This window comes from Coregonus lavaretus (genome assembly GCF_964263955.1).
Source record: "Coregonus lavaretus genome assembly, chromosome: 14".
Lineage (NCBI taxonomy): Eukaryota > Metazoa > Chordata > Actinopteri > Salmoniformes > Salmonidae > Coregonus > Coregonus lavaretus.
In genome coordinates, this window is record NC_140001.1 from 25,222,253 (window position 1) to 25,238,145 (window position 15,893).

The following is a 15,893-nucleotide window of genomic DNA, read 5'->3' on the forward strand; positions in this document are numbered from 1 at the left end:
GCAGGCAGGCAGGCAGGCAGGCAGGCAGGCAGCAGGCAGGCAAAAAAAGAAGGGAGGGAGTAGAATATTGAAAGTGGCAGGATGAGTGACCATCTTTCCTAAACAAACTAAGGTGCTGTGTTTGGCCAGCCCACAAGAGAACAGGTAAGGAGCTTAAAGTCATTTTCAAACAGTATTTATGATGCCTGTGACATTTTAAAAAGTGTATACAATCTTGTTTATGTAGGCTATGCTTTGAGTTACCATTTAGGTTAGAACTTTGTAAATGAGATCAATCCATGAGACATGGTTAAATTGACCTATAGTCATGCAAATATTTTATTTCTTTTTGGAAGGTTTTATGTTTTATGAACAGAATACTTGAGAGAAAAAAACAACCCAATTGAGTGATCATAAAATCTTATTCAAATTCCAGGACCAGGACCATATTGACTCACAGTGCCACATCATGGCAGTCATGGCAACTTTAAAGTCCACTCAGATCACATCACATTATGTTTGCAATAGCCTACAATTTTAAGAGACAGATATAGTTTATTGCTTATCTTAGACATAATATTTGGAGTTTACACATTAACCGTAATAATGATCTGTATTGTCGCCGAGCTGAGACTAAAAGTATTTACAGTAGAATGTGAACCAGAAAATACAGCAGCTAAACAGCCTACGTTTGGATGGAATGGGATTTGCGAGAGATTTGCAGTGGAACGCTGTTTGTAATGAATGGGGGTTTTATTGGTGCGCGTGCCTCTATAATAAATTACGTAGGTGACTGGAGGTGGTTCTTTGACGCAGCGTGGCCTGCTGTTGCCGGTGCAGACGGACTCATGTAGACCACAAGTGTCATCAGGCACACGGTGATGATATCGTTATTATTTTTACCAAGTATACTTTTCTGCTATTTAATCCCCTATATTTATCCTTGCTGCGAAAATGACGTTCAACCCAGGCTACGGTAAGGTGCTAGCCGCATCCGATGGAGCCCTCTTCTTCTCAGTCTCAAACATCGGTCAATCCGATGCGCCATTTCCTTATGTTGAGGTAAGGAGAAACAACATTTTGGGCAAATGCGCAACGGGATAGGACTTTGGGTTAGTAACCTATAATAGACTATAATAATCTAACATTTTGGCATGCACCTCAATAACACAAAATGCCACAAGAAAGGAACCTCTGCGTGTTTCATAACGGTGGCGCTGAATGACCAGTGACTCGGCTTGATGGAAAACGCTTTTGTAGCAAGCTGGGTGAATGTTATTAGCTAAGCCCTTCTTAAATTTGCTGACCTGCACGTATGGTCAGTTCTTGGAGCGGATATAGCTTACAGTATAGTTATATTGTAAAGAGGCTATCATATGGTCTGTATGGCTAAGTTATCTAATTAATGGAATCCTCTGAAATAATGATGTTTTTAGCCTATGATATATCAAACGTACTAGTTATGTCTGTCTAGTTTGCATCTAAAGCTGCCTAACTAAATGGTCATAGGCTCATGAGAGTCCATAATATAACGAAATAACTGGCATTTATTGCACACAAGATAGTGCTAGACTTGTTGTTGTATAGGCTATTCTATGACAGACAGTAGTTGGTTGCATCACCCCGGCATTAGACAGAGGTCTGAACTGCAGCTAAAGTGCCTCGGCAGTGTTGCCAACTCCTCAGTAAGGAAAGTAGCGATTGGCTGTCCTTAAAGTCGCTAAATGACGTAATCGCCTAATTTGCATAATTGGCCATGTGCGTGTAATTGTGATGGACGCTGTATGAGAGAGGAATAACGTCGTGGGAGAGACAAAAAGTGAGTAAAAAACACCATACATTTACATCCCGCCCTGAATGTAAGCCAGGGCGGGATCAGCCAAGCGGCGACTTCCCGCATGCGCGATTCATTTGCAGTCTGGACGCGGAGGGGTGAACATCTCCTACTCTGACTGCAGCTGGGAGGGACTGCTGCGCGAGGACTGGGCCGCCTGTGAGTGCTTTGAGACGGGGTTAACAAAGCACCCGCTGCTCGTTGAGAAGAGTAAGAACGATACGTGCTTTCACGTCAGAGTCTCCAATAACACCAGAAAAAGTCGCAAGTTGTGTCGCTAGTCGCTTTTTTGAAAATGTGTCGCTAGAGGGGTCTGAAAACTCGCTAAATATAGCGACAAAGTCGCTAAATTGGCAACACTGTAGCCTCGGTTGAGTTCTTGCAGAATGATAATTGATGACGTGGCTATTTGTTAAGCGCAGACTGTTGCCAAATAGCCAACATTACCAACGAGAGAAAATGGCATTGAGGGGTAGGTTGGCAATCCACCCCTGAATTCAGTGTGCGCCGCTGTCCAAGATCCCAGCCTTCTTCTCCCATTCAGTAACATAATATTGAAGTTATTTTATATGAATTGGCGTGCATTTTGGCTACAGATAGCCTACTAACTACATAGTGAGAGGATTAATTAGCCCTATATTGGAACCCACAGAGACCAAACATAACCAGCAGGACAGTCATGCAGAGAAGACACTCGAATTTCGTCGAAACTCAACGTCATCAGTTTCGCGCGCTCATTGTCAAAAACGGTTACATTGTTGCAACTCATAGTTGCGGAGGTTGGCTGGTACCGGGAATGCATATTTTTATTATCGAATAAAGCTACTGTGGACCGCAGCATCACGAAGCAGATAGGCAGGAACACTGGTATACGTTAGTACTTGGCTTTCATGCATATGTGAAATTTTAATTTTCCACGGTGTATTAGCTGGCTTTGCATGCTATGATATTTTTTTCCCTCATGGTGCAGTCTGGCTCGAGTCTGGCCACATTGTTTACATTTTTGCGCGTGGCTGTCAGTCTACACTGTAAAGGTCATTCAGTTGCCATACCCCTGTTACAGTATATCGAGTTTATGATAGGTATATAATCTGTCAATCTATAGCCCGTTGCATGTGTGGTAGCAGGGTATGACACAGAAGAAAATCTGGTTCCCTTGGAAACTGGATAACGAGATCAGCAACCACAATTTTTCGAATCGTGAAGTGAGGAAAGTAGTCTGTTTACCCTTTTCTCTCAATTTTAATGAATCATTGCAGCCTTATTTGTGGATAGAGGGTGTCCGTCTGTCTGAACTAATTATGTTCACCTTCATTTTCTTGGATCCTAGACTGATCTACGGTTAGAATCTTTTTTTTTGGGGGGGGGGGGGGGGCTTGCTAAGACACTGCAAAGGAGGGGTTATTGATGAAATAATGCTTATAGATGATTGATTGTATAAATTCATCAAGAGACAATGTCAGTGTGAGTATTTTTGTTCAAAAGAACACTGTGTTGTTCGACATTGTCAGGCCTATTGGTAAGACCATAGCTGAATTTATTGAAAGATTTGTTTGGGTTGTAAGTGTTTTATATGGAACTGTGATTTCAGCTGCATCCTTGCATAATAGCACTCCCTGTGGTCTGTTTTATTTGATCAAAGATATATCTCATGGGGTAACAATGTGAATCATATTATATTTTGTTATGTTGAAAGTGGCTTATGTTGGAGAGAGATTGTGATCCTATAACACATTGTTCTGGGAAATGCAATGACCTCTCCTTTCAGTATAACATAGTATTTAAGTCTGCATAAAACACAGGGAAACACAAAATGACAAGACGCAGATCCTGCCTGAGTATAACCCAGATGCTGGACAAATTGAGTTAGCAGAGTCTGTGCTTATTTTTAGGAACACATCCTACTTCACTTCCAGAACTGTGAAATCCCCAGCGTCTGTTGGAATAAAAGAGTAAGGAACGTCAGGGACCTTCTGAATTGGCACAGGGACTCAGCCAGGCAGCCACCTCACTTGGGCTGAGCTCCCTGCCATCCAGGACCTCTATACCAGGTGGTGTCAGAGGAAGGCCATAAAAATTGTCAAACACTCCAGCCACCCAAGTCATAGACAGTTCTCTCTGCTACCGCACAGCAAGCGGTACTGATACACCAAGTCTAGAACCAACATTACCCTGAACAGCTTCTACCACCAAGCCATAATACTGCTAAATAGTTAGTTAAATAGTTAACCAAATAGCTACCCAGACTATCTGCATTGACCCTTTTTGCACTAACGTTTTTTGACTCACCACATATGCTGCTGCTACTGTTTATTATTGTCACTAATTTCCTAGTTATATGTACATATCTACCTCAATTAACTCGTACCCCTGCACATCGACTCGGTACTGGTACCCCGTGTATCATTGTGTATTTATTATGTGTTTTATTACGTGTTCTGTTATTTCTCTATTTTCTTTCTCTCTGCATTGTTGGGAAGGGCCCGTAAGTAACCATTTCACTGTTAGTCTACACCTATTGTTTTACGAAGCATGTGACAAATAAAATGTGATTTGATTGCGGTATTGATCCCTGATGGGGTCAGAGGGGTTGTGATGAGGTGCAATGTTTTTAACAAGCTCCTCAGTACCTCTGTGATATTTGATCTCCAGTTGATTAATCCTTTGGAATTTTATCAAACTCTGCTTTCCTTTTCCCTGACAGGCCCCAGTTGATGGATTCTGACATGGACTATGAGAGGCCAAATGTTGAGACTATCAAGTGTGTGGTGGTAGGGGACAACGCTGTTGGGAAGACCCGCCTTATCTGTGCCCGGGCCTGTAATGCCACACTCACTCAGTACCAATTGCTTGCTACACATGTACCCACTGTCTGGGCCATAGACCAGTACAGAGTTTGCCAGGAGGTGAGTGGTGGAGTTATCTGGTTTTGACTGTTAATTACTGAAAAGCTTTGTCTGTTTTCTCAGTTGTCTACGTTTTAGATAATGGACTGCATGGGGTTTGAAATGAACCGTTTGGTCCACCAGCAACTTGATGGTGAAGAAAAACAATACTGAAATCCTCTGTTTTAAGTGCTACAGTTGTGTAAACTGTTGTTGCACTTTGACAAACCTGCAACACACAATGTTTACCGTTGGCTTAGCACATTAGGCTTGTGGTCAGGTGTTAGTTTCACATTCTGCCGTTGTTGGTAATATCCATGCATGTGAAAGATGTGTCTCTGGTCAGGTTCTGGAGCGATCTAGGGATGTGGTGGATGACGTCAGTGTGTCGCTGCGGCTCTGGGACACGTTTGGGGACCATCACAAGGACCGGCGCTTTGCATATGGAAGGTGAGATCAGCTGACCTTGTTTACTCATGCAAGTCATGGAACTGGTGCAGAGTAAACTAAGTGGACCTTTCCTCTCTGTCCCTCCCGTAACCCCACTCGTCACTGCAGGTCGGATGTGGTGGTTCTGTGTTTCTCCATCGCAAACCCCAACTCCCTGTACCATGTGAAGACCATGTGGTACCCTGAGATCAAGCACTTCTGCCCCCGGGCTCCAGTCATCCTGGTGGGCTGCCAGCTGGACCTGCGCTACGCTGACCTGGAAGCAGTCAACAGGGCACGACGGCCACTAGCAAGGTGCCCTACAACTACTAAGTCCAGTGCTTTCAATCTAAAGCAGTGCTTTTCATCTCAAGTTAAAGTTGATAGCCTGTGATTGATAGATTCACTGTGTCACCATTAGAAATGTAGGTACCACTTTGTGCTAAGATTAGTAAACGATGTAATTTACCCTCATGTTGATGCTGCTCTGAATCATGTTAATTTAGTTCTTAAACTCACTTAACCTTGGCCTCATTTATGGTCATATCTTTCAGACCCATTAAATACAATGAGATTCTGCCTCCAGAGAGGGGCCGTGAGGTGGCCAAAGAGCTGGGAGTGCCATACTATGAGACCAGTGTTGTGGCTCAGTTTGGAGTAAAGGACGTATTTGATAACGCCATCCGGGCCGCCCTAATCTCACGCCGCCACCTGCAGTTCTGGAAGTCTCACCTGCGCAACGTGCAGCGGTCCCTCCTCCAGGCCCCCTTCCTGCCTCCCAAACCTCCACCACCCATCATCACTGTGCCACCTCCCCCCACCACCACTGAGGAGCATCCTGGCCGTCTTCTAGAGGACCCCCTGTGTTCCGATGTCATCCTGGTCCTACAGGAGAAGCAGAGAATCTTCGCCCACAAGATCTACTTGGCCACGTCCTCCTCCAAGTTCTATGACCTCTTCATCCTGGATGCCCGGTCTGAGGAGGCTGAGCGGCCCCCACGCACCACTGCTCTGTCTGGCCGCGAGATGCTGATGCGTGCTGCCAGCTTCGATGTGTGTGAGAGCCCTGACGAGGGCGACAGGGCCAACCTGCGGGCCTGCACCAGTGACGGCACCCTGAGGGACTCTGAGGGGGGCCGGAGGGGCAGACTGCTGTCTACCTGGAGCAGGGCTTTTGTCAGCATCCAGGAGGAGCTGGTGGATGACCCAGTGACCTACAGCCCCAGGCCTATGACCGTGGTGCACATGGACCAGTCCATGCAGCTGGGGCCCTTCCGCGCTGTGCTGCGCTACCTTTACACAGGCCAGATGGATGAGCACGAGAAGGAGCTGATGCACATCGCACACATTGCTGAGCTGCTGGAGGTCTTTGACCTGCGCATGATGGTGGCCAACGTCCTTAACAACGAGGCCTTCATGAACCAGGAAATCACCAAAGCCTTTCATGTACGGCGCACCAACAGAGTCAAAGAGTGCCTGGCCAAAGGCACCTTCTCTGGTGAGAGCACATCATAATACTGAGGGCTTTTGTACACTCTGTCCTAAGTGTTTCTCCTCTGGGATATAGAGGTCTGAGGATGGGGAAGAACATGCTGTTAAAAAAACAAGGTAAACTTTTGACAGGACTTGTAGTAATAGAGGAAGAAGGAGAAGTATGATTTCTCTTTGTGTTCCAGATGTAGTGTTCAAGCTGGATGATGGAACGATCATGGCCCATAAGCCCCTGCTCATCTCCAGCTGTGACTGGATGGCAGCTATGTTTGGGGGGCCCTTTGTGGAGAGCTGCACCAAAGAAGTAAGTCGATCCTTTACACCGTCTCGCTGGAGTTACAGAGTGTGCCACTATATTTTATTTTATAAAACCTTGGTCTTGGTCATGTGCACAATAACAAGACCTTCTGAAAGTCGCCTAAATAGCCAACCTAAATAACCAAACACACAAGATCACAGTAGAATGCACTAGTGAACAGGAACGGGAAAAATGATGTCGATCTGTGCCTGTTGTTGTCTCAGGTGCTGTTTCCTAACACTACTCGCAGCTGTATGAGGGCTGTGCTGGAGTACCTGTACACTGGGCGCTTCTGTTCCCGCACTGACCTGGATGCCATGGAGCTCATTGTTCTTGCCAACCGTCTTTGCCTCCCACACCTAGTTGCACTAACAGGTATCTAGTTGTTTTTGAGCACACCCTCATACACAATAATAATAATAATAATAATATGCCGTTTAGCAGACGCTTTTATCCAAAGCGACTTACAGTCTTGTGTGCATACATTTTTACGTATGGGTGGTCCCGGGGATCGAACCCACTACCCTGGCATTACAAGCGCCATGCTCTACCAATTGACTAGTCTATAGTTTAACACACACTTACTCTCTTTTTCCTTCTCTTCATAGTGTCTATTAGGCTAGGACGGTGCCTTTGGAAAGTATTCAGACCCCTTGACTTTTTCCACATTTTGCTACATTACAGCCTTATTCTAAAATGTATTAAATAAAACAATTTCCTCAGCAATCTACACACAGTACCACATAATGACACAATTTTTGCTAATTTATTAAAAGCAAAAAACAGAAATACCTTATTTACGTAAGTATTTAGAACCTTTGCTATGAGACTCAAAATTTAGATCAGGTGCATCCTGTTTCCGTTGATCATCCTTGAGATGTTTCTACAACTTGATTGGAGTAAATTCAATTGATTGGACATGATTTGGAAAGGCACACACCTGTCTATATAAGGTCCCACAGTTGACAGTGCATGTCAGAGCAAAAACCAAGCCATGAGGTCGAAGGAATTGTCCATAGAGCTCCGAGACAGGATTGTGTCTCGGCACAGATCTGTGGAAGGGTACCAAAACATTTCTTCAGCCTTGAAGGTCCCCAAGAACACAGTGGCCTCCATTATTCTTAAATGGAAGAAGTTTGGAACCACCAAGAATCTTCCTGGAGTTGGCCGCCCGGCCAAACTGAGCAATTGGGGGAGAAGGGCCTTGGTCAGGGAGGTGACCAAGAACCCGATGGTCAATCTGAGAGCGCTCCAGAGTTCTTCTGTGCAGATGGAAGAACCTTCCAGAAGGACAACCATCTCTGCAGCACTCCACCAATCTGGCCTTTATGGTAGAGTGGCCAGACGGAAGCCACTCCTCAGTAAAAGGCACATGACAGCCCTCTTGGAGTTTGCCAAAAGGCACCTAAAGAGAGAAACAAGATTCTCTGGTCTGATGAAACCTGTATCTTGAACCCCACAGTCTGGAGGAAACCTGGCACCATCCCTACGGTGAAGCATGGTGGTGGCAGCATCATGCTGTGGGGATATTTTTCAGCGGCAGGGACTGGGAGACTAGTCAGGATCTAGGCAAAGATGAAAGGAGAAAAGTACAGAGATCCTTAATGAAAACCTGCTCCAGAGCACTCAGGACCTCAGACTGGGGCGACGGTTCACCTTCCAATAGGACAACGACCCTAAGCACAGCCAAGACAACGCAGGAGTGGCTTCGGGACAAGTCTCTGAATGTCCTTGAGTGGCCCAGCCAGAGCCCAGACTTGAACCCGATCGAACATCTCTGGAGAGACCTTAAAATAGCTGTGCAGTGACGCTCCCCATCCAACCTGACAGAGCTTGAAAGGATCTGCAGAGAAGATTGGGAGAAACTTCCCAAATACAGGTGTGCCAAGCTTGTAGCATCATACCCAAGAAGACTTGAGGCTGTAATCGCTGCCAAAGGTGCTTCAACAAAGTACTGAGTAAATGGTCTAAATTAGCTAAAATGTAAAAAAAAAAAAAAAAAAAAAGAAAACTCTTTTTGTTTGTCATTATGGGTCATTGTGTATAGATTGAAGAGAGAACTGTGTGCACTCACTAACTGTAAGTCACTCTGGATAAGAGTGTCTGCTAAATTACTGTAATGTAAATGTAAAACAAAACAAATGTAATTCATTTTAGAATTAGGCTGTAACCTAACAAAATGTGGAAAAAGTCAAGGGGTCTGAATACTTTCCGAATGCACTGTATGTGTGTTGAGAGAACTGTCTGTTTCTGTTACTTTAATAATTCTGTTGCGAGTTAGATTTGGCAATGTGCATAGTGACAGACTGTGGGTTTTTTATATTTATGTCCCCAAGGGAATAATTGTCTTAGACACATTACCGCTGTAAACAAAATAGACACTGTACATTACACACTCAACATAATATATACACTACATGTTACCCTTATCATACACCTTGTACACTTCTCATATAGCCAAATAAATAATACATTGCACATTCCCTTATATTCTGTCAGTGGTGTACTAACATAGCTCAGGTTTAAGGTTCAGCTTACATGTAGGGACCCTATAGCGTCTGCCTGAAGGGAGGAGTTGATACTCAGAGTGAAGTACATGTGAGGGATCTGAAATTATGCTGCCTCACACCCATGACCTTCATGGCAGTTTGTATCAGGCGGGCTATTTGAGATTTCAGTTGAACTGATTAATTGCCAAACCAGACTGTGATGCCATCTCTATGACCGCGTGGTAGATCAGGAGCATTATTTTCTGGCCAACTCCAAAAAGCCTGAGTCTACATAGGAAGTAGAGGTGTTGTTGGACTCTGGAGCAGACACTCTCTACTTGGACCCTCCAGCTCAGCACATTGTCCATATATACACCCAGGTACCTGTACCAACTAACCTGGGCTATGTTGGCATTGTGGACAACCACAGGCACATGGTCACCAACAGATTTGGGGTCAAACACTATCTTCTCTGTTTTCTTTACATTATGGATGAGATGGTGATCATCACACCACTTGACAAACCTTTGAATCTCTGACCTGTACACAGTAGTATCAGCATGTTTATACATCAGACCTTGAATGGCGGTATTATCAGAATTACTGCAAATTATTATTATTCTGTTGATCAAATCAAAATGTATTTGTCACATACACATGTTTAGCAGATGTTATTGCCGGTGTAGCGAAATGCTTGTGCTTCTAGCTCCGACAGTGCAGTAATATCTAACAAGTAATATCTAACAATTTCACAACATATACCCAATACACACATCTAAGTAAGGAATGGAATTTAAGAATAGATACATATATGGACAAGCAATGACAGAGCGGCATGGACTAAGATACAGTAGAATATTATAGAATACAGTATATACATATGAGATGAGTAATGCAAGATATGTAAACATTATTAAAGTGACTAGTGTTCCATTTCTTAAAGTGGCCAGTGATTTCAATAGGCAGCAGCAGCCTCTAATGTGCTAGTGATGGCTATTTAACAGTCTGATGGCCTTGAGATAGAAGCTGTTTTTCATTCTCTCGGTCCCAACTTTGATGCACCTGTACTGACCTCGCCTTCTGGATGATAGCGGGGTGAACAGGCAGTGGCTCGGGTGGTTGATGTCCTTGATGATCTTTTTGGCCATCCTGGAGGGCGGGTAGTTTGCCCCCGGTAATGCGTTCGGCAGACCACACCGCCCTCGGGAGAGCCCTGCGGTTGCGGGCGGTGCAGTTGCCGTACCAGGCGGTGATACAGCCCGACAGGATGCTCTCAATTGTGCTTCTGTAAACGTTTGTGAGGGTTTAGGTGCCAAGTCAAATTTATTCAGCCTCCTGAGGTTGAAGAGGCTCTGTTGCGCCTTCTTCACCACACTTTCTGCGTGGGTGGACCATTTGGGATACCCTGCGTGTTATGCCTCTGTTTCAGAACTCTATACAGTGACAGTCCTGATGGAGGCTGCTATGATGGGGGCTGATATTGATGGAGATGTGCTGTTATACCTGGAGATGGCTCAGGTAAGATCGAGGCCTTGTTCCTATTGCAATTCCAAGAGTGTTTATATTTTTTATACTGTTTTTCTCCAATCTCACAAATGTTTCTATTTCTAATGCTAAGTTCTTTAACAAGTGTTACACTTTTAAATGTAAAAGGTTATCACGTATGGAATAAGGCCTTCGATAATATCTTGTGTCTCTCTGGCAGTTCCATTGTGCCCAACAGCTAACTGGCTGGTGCCTTCACCACATCTGCACCAACTATAATAGTGTGTGCCGCAAGTTTCCTCGAGACATGAAGGCCACGTCTACAGGTAATGCAAGTCAAATACTAACTAAAGAGACCTGTATGTGCGTGAAACTACAACTTTCATTTGAATCTCCCATTTACATCAATGCAGGATTTGTAGAGAAGTTATCATTATATGAAGCATTTGTGTTTGCACATCTGTCTGCATTTGATGTTACTAAAGCTGTTGAGCCATGCCTCTTGCAGACAACCAGGACTACTTTGAGAAGCACCGCTGGCCACCAGTGTGGTTCCTGAAGGAGGACGACCACTACCAGAGAGCAAGGAAGGAGCGGGACAAGGAGGACTACCTGTACCAGAGGAGGCAGTGTAAACGCAAGTGGCTCTTCTGGAACTTTCCCTCTTCTCCCTCTGCCAACTCCACCTCTTCTGGTTCCAATGCTGTCATCTGATTGGCACTTAGGGTACAGACAAGGCCCTCTGTAGGGATCACTTGGGAAAGTGGAGAATCGGCACTGTCGGCCAGACTCTAGGGCTACTCATTCGGGCCCTCCCTCCCTCATTTCTGTTTTGCATCTGCAGCCAAGCTACACACCCCCAGGTTTGCAGGGTCAGCTAAATCGGGTAATGAACGAAATGAGTCTCTTGCTTTTTGTGTTAGCATATCCATGCAAAGACAATGAAGCTCAAACCTTAAAGATCAATGACTTAAACCTTATGAACAAGACAAGGTAGATGTTGGTGCTGGTGACTGCTCAATATGTTGTTGATATTCCTGCATACACCACCAGGGGGAGAACTGAGAAAGTTATGAGGGGGCTTTGCTTAAAGGGATAGAACTGTGATCCTAAGCTCATGATAACCATTGACTGACTTGAATTGACAACCAAGTGCTTATCAGCTGCAACAGACATAGCAAAGACCAATGACCAGCAAACCAACACAGAAATCAAGTCTCAGCGATAGAACACTTTCTTGCCCTTAAGTGTTTGCACAATCTACCAAACCAGGATGTGTACAGTACAATTATAACCACTCAACCAGAAATATCAACAAAATGCATTAGGTCTGCATCAAGATTAATCTATTCATGTCATATAGGACATCCCCTTAGATCATCTGCCTACTGGAAACCTCTTTAAATCTGTACAGAATTACAATTTAAATGAAGATAGCGGAGATTTGACTCCTGTCCTCTTTTGTACAGTTATTGTATATTGCATTTTTCTGTACAACTTGCACAGCTGACGTTGATGTGAGTCTATACACGACCCCTGTGTTCTTGTGACGTATGGCTTTCTTTTACACGGCCACATTCGTCTTTTGACAAGATGCAAGAGAACCTGAATCACAGAGTATTGTTCAGGATTTGCTTTTGAAACGCCAACAAACACAAACAAAGCTCACCACTGTGTTGCAACAATGGAATAGCTTTGCACTACCAAGTTTCCTTCTCCTTAAAATCTGCAATTGTACCTTATCAGGACAGTCTGATATATTTATCCACGTATCTTGAATCCCACAGCTTTATGGTGAATGCCACTATCAACCAGACCATTGTCATTCACATTATAGCAATGGATCTGGTGCATTTCAGAAACCAATAGGCCAACTCTTGGACTTGGAGAATCCACATGTACAGCAGTTCCCCTCTTGGACGGTGGCGTCTTCGGCTTGTCTGTCTGTAATGGGAATGACCTTGCCTTTTAGAAGTTTGACATTATGCTTATAGGGTATCCCTGTGATTGCATGTCATTGGTTGTTTCAGACGTACACATACAGGAGACTGGGTCTCGTCATTCATCTATAAATTCCTCCTCACACTCTGCTATTGGACTCTTCTCAAGAGAGGTGAGAGCGCCACCTGTATGTATCAGCATGCTGATGAGAAGAGCACCGAGGCCACTACAGTACTGGACTCACAGGTGTCTGACATAAGCTTCAAACTATCTAAATGGGCTTGTAGAGATGATCATAGGATGAGAAAAATAACAGCACTACAAGACAAGTTGATAGGAAGATTAATTGAAATCCTTAGTGTACACTGAAGAGATATCTGAAGAGGATGTTTATCTCCCTGTTGTCATTTCACCAAAGACAACCCACAGTATTGTTTGGATTTATAAGCATGGTGCTCATTCATTATTGTGAGTATTTACAGTAGGTGTATATCAAAAGTGGATTACCGATTTCTAGCAACACATTACATGAAGTTGTCCCCATTGCAGTGCCCTGGAATTACTATGAAATGCCGGTGGTGGCCAGAAATAATAACAAAACTTGTTTTGTGCTATTTGGGCAATTTGTTGTAAGGTGTGATAGTCTACTAGATTTTTGCTTGTTTTATGGATAGTTATTTTCACATTTCTCCAATGCTTGTGCTGACCTCTGGTTACATGCACGGTATGCAGGCAAACTGCTTTGAGATCAAAAGAAGTGGCACTACAGCTTGAGAATTAAAATATGACCTGGAGCACCCTCCCAGTCAATATACAGTATTGTCAAGAATTTACTTGTTATATATATATATATATATATATATAATAATAGATTGTAGACAGTTTTTTGTAAGATAATGTAGGATACTTGTAGGATATTGTTCTCCTTCATGCACTTAGAAATTATAGCCTACATCCCTTATGACATCCCTAAAATGAGCTTTACAGTCATTTAAATGCCATGAATACACTTACCAATCTAACATGATAACTCAAAATGTTGTTTAAATGCTCAATTATACAAATAGACTGCATGTACAAGGCTGATATAGATTTTTAATCTGTAATTTAAGGTATTGATTATGGCAGTACAGGATCACAAGGCAGTAGCTTTACATTTTTAGATTAAAGTTTGTATGTGATTTGTTGCTATAATCTAATTGAAAAGGGCAGGATTGATATATTTATCTCGTAAAATGATAAATCACTTGGCATACCATCCCAACTCATAATCACTTGGATCATCCTGTATTGCACTGAACATCAGAGTACGTAGGCTTGATTTAGTGGTCAATGTTCTGTTTTTGCCAAATAGTGAAATTATTCATTGTGTTGGAATTGTTACACTGTAAAATGGTTTTGTTGTGTTTTGTCAAATTGTTGAACTTCCTCTATTTTCAGAATGGTAAATGTTGCATCAATTAACCACTGTCTCACTTTGAGATATTGTATTGATCAAATGTACCCTTAGACTATTTATGTTTTGATTCAGTTCCTTTTTTTCAGTTTCATCCATTCCACTTGACAATCCGCATTTACATGCTGTGGTTGAAATGCATTTGAGTTGATATCTCAATGAACCCTCATCTTCTGATGCACTGCATCGAAGAAGACACCTCATGCCTTAATGTATAGTGTGTGAGAGACATTGAATGTAGATATTGTTACTGTGGTCACTAGTTTGTGTGTACTAAAGATGTGTCAATGTACCATGGTACTGAAGGCTTTGTTTATGTGTAAGTGTACATATCTGAGTGTGGCATTACTGTGTGTACACTTGAGAGCATCGTGAGCCTGTGCTTTTGTTAGTTTAGACAGTGTTTTGGTTAAAAATGTTCATGCTCTGAACGGAATGTTTAGTAGTAAACAACTTTTCACCACTATAAGATCACACCAATTGACTAACACAATGACAAGCCCACTCTAGAAAACACATTAATCAATTACAAAAGTCAGCACATCCCCATCAAATTAATGCAGAGAATACCAATTCTAAATTTTCTGATCATGAACCTCACTATGGAGAAATATCAGTATTATCATTACAATGGATGGCATTGACTTGGTGTGGGAATTAAAAGTTGGATTATAAATCAAAAACATAGATAATGGCCAATTGTTTTACAACTGCCTGTTATAATGTGGCCGAGAAAATAAACAAGCTTTTAGCTGTACATATTTCAGCATAGATACTAGCTGATTTTGTGCACTATGCAGGACATAGGCATACCAGTGTCATTTAAACCATAAATGCACATTGCATTATGTAGACTGAGAGCCTTAGCTTAGATTTTCATTGAATTGTATAAGGGGGTATAACATGTACACAGCTCATATTCGTAGATGAGTAGGAAACTTCAGGTGTTAAAAACTGCAAATATATTATGACTAGATAAAAATAAAAGTTATAACTCAGAACTTTTAAAGCCCTTTTCCATGTGTTTAGGTGTTAAATCACTGCTGCTTAGAAGCACAAATCAAAGGGAGCTTGTAGCAGTACCAGGACAAGAATCTGCTGCACAATCAGTTGCGTAGTTATAAAGAACTTGTATTGAAATGGCTGAATTCAAAACTTGAATCTTTTCTCAGTGTTTATAGCCTGGTCTGACATTTTTGCTCGTCAACAGGTATTTATTTTTGTTGTTCTGGAGAGTTACAGATGTTTGTATTGTTTGTTAGGAGCTGTAGATCTTGAGTTCTGTAGCATGTATTCTTGAAATGTGTAAATAGTGTTTATGTAATAAATATAAAGTAGCAGCCTCCACACGGATGTCTTTGTGTATGACTGAGATCTTATTGAAAGTGGTCCAATCGCCAAACAGGGTGTGGGTTAATGATCTGACATCTCCAGTCATATATTTCTGACAGGCAGGGCCGGTTCTAGCCTTTTGGGGGCCCTAAGCGAGATGTGGTTCAGGGGCGCCTCACCTCGCTGCAAAACATTTTAGTGCCCCCTCTCATCACAGCAGATAGAAAAATTTACATTTTTAAAGTTCATTTCCTGCAATTCTACACATTTTGCC

The 15,893-nt window shown here is 42.9% G+C and overlaps 1 protein-coding gene across 1 annotated transcript; it reads left to right on the plus strand.

The window, feature by feature from the left end:
* Positions 1-830: 830 nt before the first annotated feature.
* Positions 831-15,634, plus strand: LOC311141654 (rho-related BTB domain-containing protein 2-like). Its single transcript, XM_084177054.1, has 10 exons — positions 831-1,041; positions 4,518-4,719; positions 5,045-5,148; positions 5,257-5,442; positions 5,682-6,625; positions 6,804-6,922; positions 7,141-7,291; positions 10,835-10,923; positions 11,111-11,216; positions 11,399-15,634. The coding sequence occupies exons 1-10, from the start codon at positions 977-979 to the stop codon at positions 11,602-11,604; spliced, it is 2,172 nt and encodes a 723-aa protein (XP_084033180.1). The 5' UTR covers positions 831-976; the 3' UTR covers positions 11,605-15,634.
* The last annotated feature ends 259 nt before the right edge of the window (positions 15,635-15,893 follow it).

What these genes read in the sequence shown, in the direction of transcription:
- LOC311141654 (XM_084177054.1), top strand. Translation starts at nt 977, where the DNA reads ATGGAGCCCTCTTCTTCTCAGTCTCAAACATCGGTCAATCCGATGCGC. An exon ending in CGCCATTTCCTTATGTTGAG is followed by an intron (nt 1,042 to 4,517) that starts GTAAGGAGAAAC and finishes TTTCCCTGACAG; the next exon opens with GCCCCAGTTGATGGATTCTG. An exon ending in GGCCAAAGGCACCTTCTCTG is followed by an intron (nt 6,626 to 6,803) that starts GTGAGAGCACAT and finishes TTTGTGTTCCAG; the next exon opens with ATGTAGTGTTCAAGCTGGAT.